The 14,970-nt window shown below is 59.9% G+C and overlaps 2 protein-coding genes across 4 annotated transcripts; both read left to right on the top strand.

Moving 5' to 3' along the window:
• The first annotated feature begins 592 nt into the window (after positions 1-592).
• On the top strand, positions 593-9,177 carry RBM42 (RNA binding motif protein 42). Of its 3 annotated transcripts, XM_062176828.1 has the most exons (10): positions 593-841; positions 1,083-1,227; positions 2,684-2,768; positions 2,873-2,947; positions 4,662-4,715; positions 4,789-4,964; positions 5,616-5,945; positions 6,154-6,271; positions 8,654-8,848; positions 8,939-9,177. In XM_062176828.1, exons 1-10 carry the CDS (start codon positions 714-716, stop codon positions 9,049-9,051), a joined length of 1,419 nt encoding a protein of 472 aa, XP_062032812.1. In that variant the 5' UTR covers positions 593-713; the 3' UTR covers positions 9,052-9,177. The 3 variants fall into 3 exon arrangements, with proteins under 3 accessions (XP_062032812.1, XP_062032814.1, XP_062032813.1); XM_062176830.1 differs by lacking the exon at positions 4,662-4,715 and having other exon boundaries at positions 4,813-4,964; XM_062176829.1 differs by lacking the exon at positions 4,662-4,715 and having other exon boundaries at positions 4,810-4,964.
• A 2,996-nt stretch (positions 9,178-12,173) lies between these two features.
• Positions 12,174-14,904, top strand: ETV2 (ETS variant transcription factor 2). Its single transcript, XM_062175996.1, has 6 exons — positions 12,174-12,243; positions 12,350-12,427; positions 12,612-12,671; positions 12,959-13,381; positions 13,715-13,827; positions 13,983-14,904. The coding sequence occupies exons 1-6, from the start codon at positions 12,174-12,176 to the stop codon at positions 14,181-14,183; spliced, it is 945 nt and encodes a 314-aa protein (XP_062031980.1). The 3' UTR covers positions 14,184-14,904.
• The last annotated feature ends 66 nt before the right edge of the window (positions 14,905-14,970 follow it).

Here is a 14,970-nt window from a genome sequence, read left to right as displayed (position 1 = left end):
CGGATTGCCAACAGCGCCCCCATGGGATGCCCGGTTTGCACACAGGGGCTTAGCCCGCTGCGCCGCAACGCAGGCCCTCAGAATATTCTTAATGAAACGCCTTGAAGACCACAAAGGAGAAAAACAGGCCAGCTACGCCCCAAGAAAGCAGAGAGCAAGCCCACACCGCAGCACTTCTGAGTCGACACGATGGCCCTCGAGGGCCCCCGCCCCCGAGGAAGCCCGGCCAGGCTCTCCTCGCGCGCTTCCCGCTTAACGCGCCGGCCTTCCAGGCAATCACGGGCAGCCTGTCTCCCTCCGGCCCCGGCTAGGTCGCCAGCCTCGCCCAAACTTCCGGCGGGGCAGCTCCGGCGCCCCGAGCCTCCAGACGCCACACCAGCCGATGGCAACCAGCCACTTCCCTTCCTTCTCATTTGCATACGACCCTCCGTCAAGGGCGTGGCCGCCGCGCCTCGCAGCGCTCCTATAGGGCCCGGGCGCTTCCGCGGGTCCCTCCTCCCGGCCTCTGATTGATCCGTGGGCTCCCCTGGGGGTGTGGCCAGGCCTCATTGGCCCGCGCTCCCGGATGTATAACGTCACGTACTGGCGCCCGTCGCTTTCGCCTGTAGGTCATCCTCGGGCGCCCACCCCGACGAAGGCAGAGAGTACACAGCTGACTAGGCGGCGGCTTCTAAACCGGGACGGCAGTAGCGGCGACAGCGACGGCAGCAGCAATGGCCGGGGCGGGGCCAGCCCCGGGACTCCCTGGGGCAGGAGGACCCGTCGTCCCGGGCCCTGGCGCCGGCATCCCGGGCAAGAGCGGCGAGGAGCGCTTGAAGGAAATGGAGGCGGAGATGGCCCTGTAAGGCCCGCGACGGGGCGTGATAAAAACAAAACTCCCAGAGGCAGAACCACCGAACCCTTGAGCTTCCAGGCCGAGAGAGGCCGGATTTATACCTCTACGATGGGATGATGGGCCCTTCGGGATGGTGGGGGCGGGGAGAGGGGCGAAGCTGGCAGGGATGGAGGCGCCGTCGCGATCCACCCAGCGTTCCTGGGCTGGCGCGAGTTCCTGAGTTGTGGCATTATGTTCTTGCCTCTAGGTTTGAGCAGGAAGTTCTGGGGGCTCCGGTGACCGGAATCCCTACCGCTGTACCTGCAGTGCCCACGGTCCCCACGGTGGAGGCGATGCAGGTCCCAACAGCTCCTGTGATCCGCCCGATCATCGCGACCAACACGTACCAGCAGGTATGGCTGATCTGAGCTGTGTAAGTCGGAGAACAGGATGCCTCGCACCCAGCGTTTGTATTCAGAGAGCTCCGGGCCTTGGGCTTGTTGGTTCGTTAGCATGACGGGTAGCTTCCGTGCCGGTCACCTGGGACAGGAGTAACACTGAGACCAGCGATGTTTCCGTCCTTTCGGAGGCCGTGTTTTGGAGCGCGTTGTCCAGTAGAACTTCCTGCAGTGACAGGAGTGTGCTACACATGTTCGAAGTTTGGCTTTGACGTTACATAGTGTTACATAGTTGCTCATTCTCGGTAAATACATTTGGTGTACTCAGTAGCCAGCTGTGCGGATGCCTAGTTGAGAGAGCAAGACTGTTACGTGAATGTAAGCAAATGCTTTCCATGTACCTTTGTGCACTTGGAGGCCTTAGGCATCTAGCAGAGAAAAAGGAAAACACACGCTGGCTTGGTGGCGTTTGTATCTTCCTAGGGGGAGACAGGTAGGTAAGAAGGGCAGAGGCCTAGCAGCGGAGGAGGTAAGGGTTCGCAGAAGACACGGAGGAGAGGCTGGGGGGAGCCATGCATGTGTCTGTGGAAAGAGCGTTCCCCGGGGGGGGAGCCGCCAGTGCCAGCCCCAGAGGTAGGTGCGTGCCTGATGTGTTCATAGGAAACTGGGAGACCCGGGACTAGTGTGGCCCGAGCGAGAAGGGGAGTGGGAGGGGCCAGAAGTGTGCCACTGCGAGGACCCAGCTGCTGCGCTGCGATGGGGAGCTGCTGGAGGGCTTGGAGCAGGGGGCCGTGCGTCTCGCTCTGGGGGCTTGGAGCAGGGGCCGTGCATCCGCCCAGAGAGTGACAGAGCAGGGGCCGTGTGTCCCACTGCAGAGGGTGATGGAGCAGGGGCCGTGTGTCCCGCTGCAGAGGGTAACAGAGCAGGGGCCGTGTGTCCTGCTGCAGAGGGTGATGGAGCAGGGGCCGTGTGTCCCACTGCAGAGGGTGATGGAGCAGGGGCCGTGTGTCTCACTGCAGAGGGTGACGGAGCAGGGGGCCGTGTGTCCCGCCCAGAGGGTGACGGCAGTGCTCTGGGTGTTTGGAGAGTGGACTGGACAGGGCAAGGACAACGTCAAGGAAACCAGGCAAGAGGGTGCTATGAGGACGTAGGCAAGCAATCCAGGGGGCTTGGCCTGGGTGGGGCCGTTGCGACTGAGAGCACAGGTCGGACATGATTTCAGGTCTACTGAGTGCTATGCGGAAGATAAAATGGGGTGAGAGAGGTTGCCACTGAGAGGGGCTAAGGACAGAGTTAGCTGTGTGATCCCGAGAGTCTCCTTGAGAAGTGATGCTTCAGCTGAGAGCTGCGGGTTGTTAATTAGCCAGCCCCACACGGCACCAAGCAGGAAACTCCGGCCTCTTGGCTGAGCTAGACAGGGCAGATGAGGGGCTCTTAGGTCAAGCTCCTGACCCTGACCTCTTCCCAACAGGTCCAACAGACTCTGGAGGCCCGGGCCGCCGCTGCAGCCACGGTCATTCCCCCCATGGTGGGGGGTCCCCCTTTTGTGGGCCCAGGTGAGTAAGGTGTAACCAGCTGAGACTGCTGGGGAGTCGGAGGGTAGTAAAAAGGGCGGCCCAGGACTGTCTTGCCACCATCTTTGTCTCTCACCTCCCAACAGTTGGCTTTGGCCCTGGTGATCGGAGTCACCTGGACAGTCCAGAGGCCCGAGAAGCCATGTTCCTGCGGCGAGCAGGTGAGCTGGTGCCAGACAACCCCCCAACCCCTTTAACCAAGTCCTCTTACGCAGACAACGTCCGCCTGTTGCCTTAATCTTGCTCCAAGTCACTTCCGCTTCCTCCCCATCCTGATGTTGTCATCTTTCTAAAGCACCAGCCTGATCATGTACTTCCTGACCATTTCAAGTCGGCTTGGCCTCGGCCTGGTCATCCCAAACCTGTGCTCTGCTCCACAGCGCTTAACACAGCTGTCACTTAGTGCGGTTACCATTGCTTCTAAAACACAAGACGGCTTGGTACCTGCCACGTAGTGAGCATGACACGCCATCTCTTGATGGGATAAACAGATCATCCACACGCCAGCTCCTCACCTGGCGGTGCAGACCCTATGTGCCCTGGCTCCTTGCAGAAAAAACTCCCTCATCCTGCCCGGAGCCTTGCGCCAGCAGGGACTGTTGCCCAGCTGTCATCTTCCAGCCTGCCCTTTCCCACAGCCCGTTCTCCACATCACGACTCCTGTTGTTCAGTGTCCCCCCAGCCCATTGTCAGTGTATGTGCTATAACTTCCTTATTGGTATGAAAAGGGTATGTCTGCTCATTTGGACGTGATTCTAGTGTGATTGTTACGGTCAGACTTGTTGGTTATGTTATCTAAATCCCCGACGGTATCTGAGAAGTTCCAATACTCTTTAGTATGTTCTGATCAAAATGCAGGTCTGACTTAGTGACCCTGACCAGTTCCCAGACTCCCAGCTCCCCGTGCCCTCAGGAGGATGTCCACTGCGTGGCCAGGAAGGCCGGGGTTAGGTGCTCAGCGGCTTCTCCCCACCCCGCTCGCAGTGCTCTCTGACCTCCCAGTTACAGCCGCACTACAGTGAACAGGAGGAAAGAGCGTACTTAGAGATGCACTCCCAGCCAAAGATATTCCACTCGGCCTTTGCCTCTTTAATTCCTCAGTATCCTTTGGGTCTCAGCTCGCAAGTCCCTTTGTCCAGGAGTCCTCCTCCAGGCCTGCTTGGCTGGGTCACGGGGCTCCCCTGGGCTCCCGCAACTCCCTGGACTTCTGGCCCCAATCACTCAGCCTGGGCATTCCGTCATCCAGCCCCATCACTCGGCTGGCACTCTCTGGGGATGGGTCTGTTCCCTCCTGCCCTGGAGCACAGCACCCCAGGAAGCTTCATTCTGTGTTCCCGGCGTTGCCCGCCACAGCTCCAAGAGGAGATCCTCGTGGTAAATAGTTTGCCAGATGAGCAGAGGAAAGAGCCCCACATCTTCCAGAAGGTCCCTCCGACTCTTCTCCAGGACTTTTTTTTTTTTGACAGGGAGAGTTAGACAGTGAGAGAGACAGAGAGAAAGGTCTTCCTTTTTCCATTGGTTCACCCCCCAAGTGGCCGCTATGGCTGGTGTGTTGCGGCCAGCGCGCTGCGCCAATCCGAAGCCAAGAGCCAGGTGCTTCCTCCTGGTCTCCATGCGGGTGCAGGGCCCAAACACTTGGGCATCCTCCACTGCACTCCCAGGCCACAGCAGAGAGCTGGACTGGAAGAGAAGCAACCGGGACAGAATCTGGCGCCCCGACCGGGACTAGAACCCAGGGTGCCGGTGCCATAGGCAGGGATTAGCCAAGTGAGCCATGGTGCCAGCCCTTCCAGGACTTCTTAATGCACACACACACACACTCTTTGCCCCTAGTGCCCCAGGCCCATGACACACACCCATCTCTCTCTCCCACAGCTGTGGCCCCTATCCTGCGTCCAGCCTTCGTCCCCCATGTGTTACAGAGAGCAGGTGAGGGGCCAGGGTCGTCATCCCTGCCGCGGCACTCTCAAGCCCGCGGACTCCCCCGCTCACACCCTGACAGATTCTGCTCTCTCTTCTGCAGCAGCTGCTCCCCGCCCCATGGCCCTGCGGCCCCCTCACCAGGCCCTCGTGGGGCCCCCTCTGCCCGGGCCCCCTGGACCACCCATGATGCTGCCTCCAATGGCCCGGGCCCCAGGGCCCCCCCTGGGCTCCATGGCTGCTCTGAGGCCTCCCCTGGTGAGTGTGGGCGGGGAACTGTGGTTCGAGGTACAGGGGGTGGGGAGACCCTCGACGCAGGCCCACTGGGCTGTGTCCAAATCTGCCTCTTCTGGGTTTCCAGTTTCTGCCTTCTCAATTGCTGACTTGTCTCTGCCTTTGTCTTTCCCTGTTTCTTTCTTTGGCCAAATCTTTGTTTTTCTTTGCTTTTATGAAGAGAGTATAGCAAGAAGCTCACACTGTCCATTTTGCTATATTCATGCTATTCCCCTCTGTGTATGTATGGGAGTGTTGGGTTTTTGCTCATTTGAAGCAAATTATAAGTGAAGCTATTTCTTCAATCCTGAACACCTCAGTATTCATCTCCTGAGAAGAAAGACATTTCCTCTGGTATCATGATACATTATCACGTCTGAGAAACTCACAGTAATCCTGTGTCTCCACGTTTCCTTCGATCATCCCTCTGCTTTTCTGTCTGAACGTTGCTATTTCACCCAGTCAGTCTCTCTCTCCGTCTCTGCCTGCCTTCTGTTTGTGTTGGACAGAGACTCCCTTCTCTGCCTTGGTTTCTCGCCTGCTCTCTGGCGCCCACGCCCGTGCTTCGTTGTGCAGGATGGGGCTGGCAGTAAGGTCTCCTGTGATCTGACCCCACTCGTGCCCTCTTACCCTCAGGAAGAGCCAGCGGCGCCCCGAGAGCTGGGCCTCGGCCTGGGATTGGGCCTGAAGGAGAAGGAAGAGGCGGTGGTGGCGGCAGCTGGGCTGGAGGAGGCTAGCGCAGCGGTGGCTGTGGGGGCAGGAGGCGCCCCAGCTGGCCCTGCCGTCATTGGGCCCAGCCTTCCGCTGGCCCTGGCCATGCCATTGCCGGAGCCGGAGCCTCTGCCCCTGCCTCTGGAGGTAGTACGTGGCCTGTTGCCTCCTTTGCGCATTCCAGAACTCCTGTCCCTGCGTCCGAGACCCCGGCCCCCTCGGCCTGAGCCACCTCCTGGCCTCATGGCTCTCGAGGTAAGCAGGGAACATAGCAGTGAGGGGCCCCTGAGCTTTTCCATACAGAAACACACACACTGCTCTGTCCAGACCTGAGGGGCCTTCAGGATGGGGGAGGTTGAGGCAGACACCTGCACCTCACATCCAGTCCTCTGCGGTGGGGGTAGGAGGGCCAAGGGGCGGGGCACGGGTGGGAGACTCCAACCCTGTCGCCTTTCCTCCGCAGGTCCCAGAGCCCCTGGGTGAAGACAAGAAGAAAGGGAAGCCAGAAAAGCTGAAACGCTGCATTCGCACAGCCGCCGGGAGCAGCTGGGAAGACCCCAGCCTGCTGGAGTGGGATGCAGGTAAGGGGCCAGAGCACAGGGCCTCGTGTCGCCCGGCTGTGGGGAGGGGAGGGAGGGGCTGCAGGCGGGAAAGGTGAGCCGGCGAACTCCACGCGTCTGTGCGGGACAGGCGCTGCCGTCAGCCGCCCTCACGGAGGTCCAGACCATGTTCCTGTTGGGCAGCTCCCTCAGCCACCGTGGGCCAGAACTTGGTGGAGAGGGGTGGTACCGAGGGCTTCTTCACTCAGGCAGCGCCTCCTCTGCTAATAGTCACGAAGAGTTTTTTTCTCCCCACTTTTTTCCATTTACCTGAGAGAGAGAGAGAGCTCTCAGCCACTGGTTCACTCCCCCAAATGCATGCAGTGGCTGGCCAGACGCCAGCCCAGTCCGTTTTAGTCTCCCATGTGGGTGGCAGGAGCCCAACTGCTCGAGCCATTGCTGCTGCTTCCCAGGGTCTGCGTTATCAAGAAGCCAGAGACCGGGCTCCAACCTAGGTACTCCAGTGTGGGGCATGGGCTTTGCACTGCAACTTACCACCCACCCCTTCCTCAACCTCCTGAGAACATTTTGAACAGGAACAGCAGAGTGAACAGACATCTGTCCACCACCGAGGTCTAGCGGCTAGCATTTTGCTGTGTTCCCCTTGCTTCTCTCTGTGTGGATGGGAGCTTTGGTTTGGTTTCTGCTCATTTGAAGTCAATTGTAAGTGAAGCTGTGACTTCAGTCCTGAACACCTCGGTACTCATCTCCTAAGAGTCATTTTCTTTCATATCACAATACCATTAAGAAAATAATAGTGATCCTGTTAATTGTTACAGAATTCAGTAGTTGTTTGTATGCAGATTTCTCCAGTTGTCCCAGAACTTTTAGAGCTATTTTTCTCCAAACCAGGATGGATGCAGGTTTTTTGTTTTTGTTTTTGTTTTTTTTAAGATTTATTTATTTAAAAGGCAGAGTTAGAGTGAGAGAAAGAGAGAGGAAAGAGAGAGGTCTTCCATCTGCTGGTTCACTCTCCAAATGGCCACAGCGGCCAGAACTGGGCCGATCCGAAGCCAGGAGTTCCCAGGCCATAGCAGAGAGCTGGATCAGAAATGGAGCAGCTGGGACTCGAACCGGTGCCCATATGGGATGCCAGCACTGCAGGCAGCGGCTTTACCTACTACTCCACAGCGCCAGCCCTTGTATGTAGTTTTGTGTCTCTAGTTCTCTCTCAAAGATTGATTTTTGTTCATTTGAAAGACAGAGTGGCAGATCTCCCATCCACTGGTTCACGCTCTAAATGGCTGCAGCGGCCAGGGTTGGACCAGGTGGAAACCAGAAGCCAAGAACTCCATCCAGTTTCCCATGTGGGTGGCAGGGGCCTAAGTACTTGGGCCATCTTCCACTGCCTTGCCAGGTGCATTAGCAAGGAGCTGGAGCAGAGTGGAGCAGCCAGGACTCGAGCCCACACTCTGATACGGAATGCCAGCGTCACAAGCAGTGGTTTGGTCCTCTGTGCCAAAACGTTGGCTCCTCTAGATGATCTCTTACTGAAAATGGTCTCCCTCCCACCTCTGACTTGTGCATAATATTTTTGTCAAGTGTCTAGGCTAGTTGTCACGTAGAAGGTTCAGTCTTGGGGTGGCCTCACTTGTTAGAGTGCCCTGAATCGCCACAGAAGCCCTAGGGCAACTAAGTGATAACCGAGGAAAGACTCACCTCCCACCTAGTCCTTGACTTCTCCTGTCCTGGGATCATCTACCTGCCTCCCGTCCACGGTCACGTAGCCTCAACCCAGGTGGGGCCAGTGCAGACTGGCGAACCTAGTTCTGTAATCTTGGACAAGTCGCTTACCCTTTCAAGCCTCGTTTTCCTCCCGGGAATAATAGTATGGACCTCACTGGGGGTGGGGAGCCATTGGAATCGAACTTGTTCAGAAGAGGTGGGGCCCAACCCAAAGCATGTGCCCAAGCACAGGCGGAGTGTTCAGGTTTCAAAGGAGAATTAGAGTGGGCTTTGCAGGTGGAGCAGAGCTGGTGATGGTGGGCCCAGGTGACGTGGAAATGCTGGGGCTCTGAGGAAAGGCCAGAGCCAGCACAGAATTAGGGCCTTCATGGGAATGGGTGAGTTGGCCCTGGGGAGGGACAGCACAGTCGGGGGCTAAAGGTGAGGATTCTGCAGCCACGTCCTGAGCTCGTGTCCCAATGAGGGGCAGCTGCTTGGCCTCTATCCCCAGAGTGAAGGAGTTGGAAACACTAGTGTATGAAAATCTCTGTGGCTGTTCTAACAGGTCGCCGGGCAAGCTGTGGGGTTCGAGAGGGAAGAGGGCTAGGGGGACAGGCCAGCGAAGGTAGGATCGTTCACGGAGGGGAAGCCCAGGCCAGGCGTTTGCGTTCTCTGACGTGTTCTCTCTCCCAACCCCAGATGACTTCCGGATCTTCTGTGGGGATCTGGGCAATGAGGTAAATGATGACATCCTGGCACGCGCCTTCAGCCGCTTCCCGTCCTTCCTTAAGGCTAAGGTGATCCGTGATAAGCGCACAGGCAAGACCAAGGGCTACGGCTTTGTCAGCTTCAAGGACCCCAGCGACTACGTGCGCGCCATGCGTGAGATGAATGGTGGGTGAGGCCTCCCCTAGGGGTTCCAGGCATGGCAGGCGTCTGGCCCAAGCCTCTCCCCCTCCTGACCTTGAACCCTGCGTTCCACAGGGAAGTACGTGGGCTCGCGCCCCATCAAGCTTCGCAAGAGCATGTGGAAGGACCGGAACCTGGACGTGGTCCGTAAGAAGCAGAAGGAAAAGAAGAAACTGGGCCTGAGATAGGGTCTGTGGCTGGGCACCCGCTCCCGCCTGCTGGGCCCTGGCTTCTCCCACAATTCTCTTTGGAAAACCCCCAACTGTCCACCTACTCACCCCAAAGCAGTTTCAATAAATTTATGTTCCTTTCCATCCCTGGCGAGGCTTGGGACTACTGTGCGGAGCAGGCTCGGCACCCCCACCTGAGGATGGTGGGAGCCTAGAAGTTCACACAAGCAGACAGCAGCCAGAGTGGGGACACTGAGAGGTGTGATACAGGAGAGAGGCCAGTCTCCGGGAAGGAGGCCTGGGGCCAGGGCCAGGCAGTCCCAAGCACGTGGTCACTTTTGAGCCCCTCCTGCGTGCAGGTCCATCTTGCAGCCTCTGCAGTCCATGCTGATGACCGTTCGAGAGGCGGAGTGGGGCTCTGACAAGGGCGCAGCCAGGCGGAGCTGCCTGCAGCCGGCATTCTCAGTGCCGAGGCAGGGCAGTCCAGGCGCGGCCTTTCTGGAGCTCACCGCGTTCTGGGCTTTCTCTTCCGCAAGCGCTCACGGAGGGTCTGGACGAGATGGGACAGAACGGCAGTGGAAACACTCGTGGTCCAGTGGCAGAAGCGAGGCTAGAGGGAGCCCAGAGAGGTCAGGGTAGGACTGGGCAGCCCAGGGTGCTGGCTTGTGGGCCAGGAAGGGTTTCCCGAAGGACCTGCCCACTTTGGAGATACCCTCTTGTCCTCCTTACCCTCTGGGTGACAGACTGTTGGTGTGTTTCTCTACCTAGTCAAACCCTGTGTGAACCTTGGTGGGTTCCTGTGTCCCTTTCTCCATGTCTGAGTCTGGTGGCTCTCTCTTCTCTTCCCAGCTCCAGGCTGGCCTCCACCTGTCTGAAAATGTGTCCATGCAGGACCCGTACTCCCAGCCAAGAGTGTAGACGTTACCCTAAGGGCAGCAGCAAGCCCCGCAAAGCCAGGACAGAGCTCTCAAGCTGCAGGCAGGGGACTGGCATCACGGTCCTTCTAAAGAGCCCTGAGGCCACCACCGTGGGCCAGCGGGAAGAGGGAGTGAGGACTCCCAGGGACAGGGCCATCAGAAGTGGAGGCTGGGAGGGGGCCTGGCGGGAAGGAAGACAATACCAAGGCGTCTGGCGAGTCTGGTGAAGGAGGTCACCCAGGAGAGGTATCAGATTTCCTCCTTTCCTGTCTTCCCCCTCCTTACTGCCCTCTCTGACGTCACATTTTCCAGTCTGGTCAGAGGGGTGAGGGCCTTCCTCCTGGGCAGGAAGTCCCCTTCAGCCCCCGGCCACCTGGCCTGGACCACCCAGCCCCAGGACTTTCAGACGCCTGTCCCCCTAAACTGCCTTCTCCCTGCAACCCCTGGGCAAGCGAGGAGTCAGGATGGTGCCAGGGGGTCTGCAGTGGTGCAGGTGTCTTCCTGAGGACAAGACACACACACTAGAGATGGGGATCCAGGGATGAGATGGGGAGGGAGCCTGGAAGGCTGAGTGCAATAGGAAGGGAGGTGGGAGAACCCCACGGAGGAGACCACACAGGAGAGCCCTCGGAGATGGGAGGGGCAGGCCCAGACTCGGGGCTCTCAGACTGGATGTCACTCAGACTGGATAACAGCCTCCCTGGAGTCAGGCCTGGTGTGACTGAGGCCAGACCCAGGGAGAGGAGGCCTGGGGCCTGGGGACAAGCAGGATGTAGGGAGCCGTGACAGCCCAGGGCTCTGTGGCTCCTACCCCTGCCACCTAAGGCCAGGTGTTCCTTCTGTAAAATGGACAGAGCAGCAGTGCCTCGGCCTCCCCTCCAAAATGCCAAGCAGTCAGTGACGAAAGCTGAGAGAATGTTCGAGAATGTCCATGCTAAAAATACTTTCAATGATAATGTAATTTACTTATTACTGTAGCAGATGGACACAATCAGTCTCTAAAGACAGGTTAGCTGTTACAAGGGTTGTCAGACTTAGCAAATAAAATACAGGACACCTAGTTTGGAATTTCAGATAACTTTGTAGTACAGGTGTGCCCCAAATAGTGTGCATATGTGCCACACAGCTGAATGTCTAGTTTGCTGAATCATTTGGAGCCAGTTACAGACACTGTAACAGTGTTCGTTTGCTTATGATAGAGACATCTTTCCTATGTTACTACATCTAAGAGTATTAATGATTCTATGATATCTCAGTTCATACTCAGAATTCCCCCAGTTGTCCCAAACTGTGATAGCATGGAAGGGCCTGGGCTTTGCCGAAGAAGAGAAGTGGGAGGAAGCCGGCTCAACTTGGTCTGCTATAAAGTGGGAGCAGGAGTTGTAGCTACCTCCTCCACCGTTAAAGGCAGGCCCACTGCAGAGCCGGTGGCGAGCGAGAAGCCCTCCTTTATGTTAGCGGTTCTTATGGTTACTGTTCCTATGGTTGATGCTGTTGACACTTCCCAGGAGCAACCCAGGGCACCATCCCCAACTCAGCCTGGAGTGGGGTGGAGGGTAGGGGGGGAGATTCTGGGTTGACACCCCCTCCCCACCACAGCAGGCACCCTCCGATGGTGACGGCGGCGAAGGGGGTGGTATCTGGCAGGAAATTCCTCTTCCTGTTGCAGATAAGCCTGACCAGCCCAACTGACCCCAGACCTTCCTCCACCACCCCCCTCCACGTCACAGGATCAAGTCCCCAAGACGGAGAGCCTGTCACCAAGCTGGTCGCCCCGCCCCCATCGCCCCGTAAACCTCCACCAGCCCCTCTGTCCCGCCCAACCCACTGTTCTCCAAGCCCCTGACCAAGCCCAAACCATCCCCACAGCAGAAGAGCCCCCAGAGGGGAGTGCCCATCCCTGAGGCAGGGGGCGCGGCTAGGCCCCGCCCCCACCCCTGCAACTTGACCCCGGCTGCGACCCCCTGCTCTGACGTCTTGGAAAATTCCCCCCTGCCCAGACCCCCAGGGGAGGGGGTGTGTGGTATGAAATGGGGCTGAGACCCCTGGCTGGGGGCAGAAGAACCCGCCAGAGGTGAGCCATGAGCTGGGGCCTGGATGTGTGGGGTAAGAAGGGCCAGGGAGGCTGCACTCCTGGGTCTGCGGGAGGAAGAGGGAAGGGCAGACTCCGGGGCTCATCCTTTGCCCCGTGGATTTATCCCGACAGAACGCTCAGGCGCACCCATGGACTTGTGGAACTGGGATGACGCATCACCGCAGGAAGTGCCCCCCGCGACCAAGCTGTCCGGGCTGGGTAGGTGCTTGGGCTGAGGCTGTTGCAGTGTCGGGGGGCAGGTACCCAGGTGGGGGTACTTGGCCGGCGCCTGACCCGACCCTAACATCCTCCTTACTGTCTGCAGACGGAGCCGAATTTAGTCTTTATTTCCCTGAGCTGGCGCTCCCAGGGGACACACCAACAGTGGAGCCGAGCTGGACAGGTGGCTGGCGGCTGGGACCCCTGGGGGCTGAGGAAGAAGGGTGGCGGGGTTCCGAGGCTTCAGGCAGAAGGGGGCGTGCCTGGACTCGGGCTGAGTGGGGCTGGGCTCCCCGAGGCCCTGCGTGGCTCCCGAAGTCACTGCGCACACAGTCCCCTAATCCCGGCTGCGCTCTGATGCCTCGCAGGGTTCCCAGGGCCGGACTGGAGCCCCGCGGTACCGCCTCCCGACGCTTCCTGGGGCGCTGGTGAGTCTGCGCGGACGCGATGGGCGGTGGGCGCTGGGCTCCTGAGACCCCGAGGCCCCGAGCGTCAACCCCAGGCTTTGTGGAGAAAGGGGTCCAGGGCCGGGACACCGGCGTCCTCAAGGTGGCATGACCTGGATCCAGGAGTCCCGGGTCCGAGGCGCCGAGTCCCAGAGCTTGGGTCTCCTCCACCCTCGAAGGGGGCGGGCACCGGGACCCCTGGGCTCGCCTCACTCGCGGGCTGTTCCTCCCCACAGAGCCCGCCCCTCAGGCCCTTGCGTGGCCCGCAGACCGGACAGAGTCGCCGTGCGCCGCCTCGGACCCTTGGAGCCGCTTCGCCCAGGCCCTGGGCCCCGCCCCCTGGGCTGGGTCCGCAGGGGCGGCTGGCCAGAACTGTGCCCCCTCGGCGGGGGAGGCCACCTCGTGGTCGCACACCCAGGCCGCCCGGAGCACCACCAGCTGGGACTGTCCGGCGGGCTCCGACGGCGCCAGCTACTGGGGCAACGGCCTGGGCGGGGAGCCGGGCGCCGACTGCACCGTGTCGTGGGGCGGGCCCGCGGGCTCGGACTGTACGCCCTCCTGGAACCCGGGGCTGCGCACGGACTGCGCCACCTCTTCGGGGTACCAGAGTTCAGCCAGCGCCTCTCCGTCCAAACCGAGCCAGCAGCCGGACCGCGCCACTTTGGCTCGTTTCCCCAAAACCAACCACCGAGGTGAGAGTTAAGCACTGTGCACGCACCAGGCAGCGCCTGGGCACCTAAGGGGGCGGGACCCGCAGAGAGTGACGTCCAGGGGGTGGAGGTTAGAGACCTGCGCGCTCGAGGGCAGAGGGTCTTCTGGGAGAAGAGGACTAAGACACTGGCGGTGAGGATTCGAGCTCCTGGGTTATGTGAGAGCTAAGAGATGAGGGCGCAGACGTGTGGGCCTCCGAGGCTTACTCCTAGGTCCGCCATAGGGGGGCACATACGCGCTCACAGGTGCTCGAGCCCGACTCCCCGGTGGCCTGGGGCCAGCACGCCGGGTGTTCACCTGCCTCCACCCCGCAGGTCCCATTCAGCTGTGGCAGTTCCTCCTGGAGCTGCTCCACGACCGGGCGCGTAGCAGCTGCATCCGCTGGACGGGCAACAGCCGCGAGTTCCAGCTGTGCGACCCCAAAGAGGTGAGGCAGCTTCCCCGCCCCGCCAAGCCCCTCCGTGCCCAGTACCTGCTCCTCGGCCCGCCCGCCAGGCCGGCCCTTGGCAGACCTCGTGCCCGCCGGGACCCCACCCCTAGCTCGCGCCCCGCCCCCGACACTGAGCCCCGCCTCCGCCGCAGGTGGCGCGGCTGTGGGGCGAGCGCAAGAGGAAGCCGGGCATGAATTACGAGAAGCTGAGCCGCGGCCTGCGCTACTACTACCGCCGGGACATCGTGCGCAAGAGCGGCGGGCGCAAGTACACGTACCGCTTCGGGGGCTGCGTGCCCGGCCTCGCCTGCGTGGCCTGTGCGGGCGACGGGCAGCCGGCAGAGACCCCGTGAGCGCAGCCTCCCACGCGCGTGCTCGTGCGTCTTCCCCGCCGGCGCCCTGCGTGTGCGCCCCGACACGCGCGGACACCCTCAGCGCTCTCACGGAATCCCTTGGCCAGTGCCTTCCCCTCTCCCCCAGGGGCCCTCCCCTCGGGGGCGCCTAAGCCCCGCCCGTCGCTGCCAGTCTCGGGTGCCCGGGCCCCGCCTCGCCGTCCCCCGAGTTAGTTCGGGCGGTGCGGAGACGCCCACTTCCTGGGCTGGGAGACCCAGACCCTCCGGGAGCTCGCCGTGTGCCCAGCCTGAGGGGAGACGTGGGAAGAACCAACGCCAGTGCCCACGGGGCCCGCGCTAAACCTACGCACCTGCATCCCATAGGGGCACCGGTTCGAGTCCCGGCTGCCCCACTTCAATCCAGCTCCCTGCTAATAAGCCTGGGGAAGCAACAGAAGCTGGGCCAAGTGCTTGGGCCCCTGCACAGCTGTGGAAGACCCGGAAGAAGCTCCTGGCTGGACTTCGACCTGGCCCAGCCCAGCCCATTGCGGCCATTTGGAGAGTGAACTAGCGGATGGAAGATCTGTCCATCTCCACTCTCTCTCTGTACTGTGCCTTTCAAATATATACTAATCCTTTTGAAAATAGAAATGTATGATTTTACCCATTTTTAATATTTTGGTCTAGCAACTTGTGATACATAGATGACAATCTTGTTTTTCAAATGTGTGTACAGGTTTTTATAAATACGACTTTTGTAATTAACTCATGTCTAGCCTCATCCTGTATTGTTCAATGAAGAAGGTGC

This window comes from Lepus europaeus, chromosome 19, assembly GCF_033115175.1.
Source record: "Lepus europaeus isolate LE1 chromosome 19, mLepTim1.pri, whole genome shotgun sequence".
In the NCBI taxonomy this organism is placed as follows: Eukaryota; Metazoa; Chordata; class Mammalia; order Lagomorpha; family Leporidae; genus Lepus; species Lepus europaeus.
The sequence above is the reverse complement of the archived record's forward strand: the minus strand, read 5'-3'. Positions and strand labels throughout refer to the sequence as shown.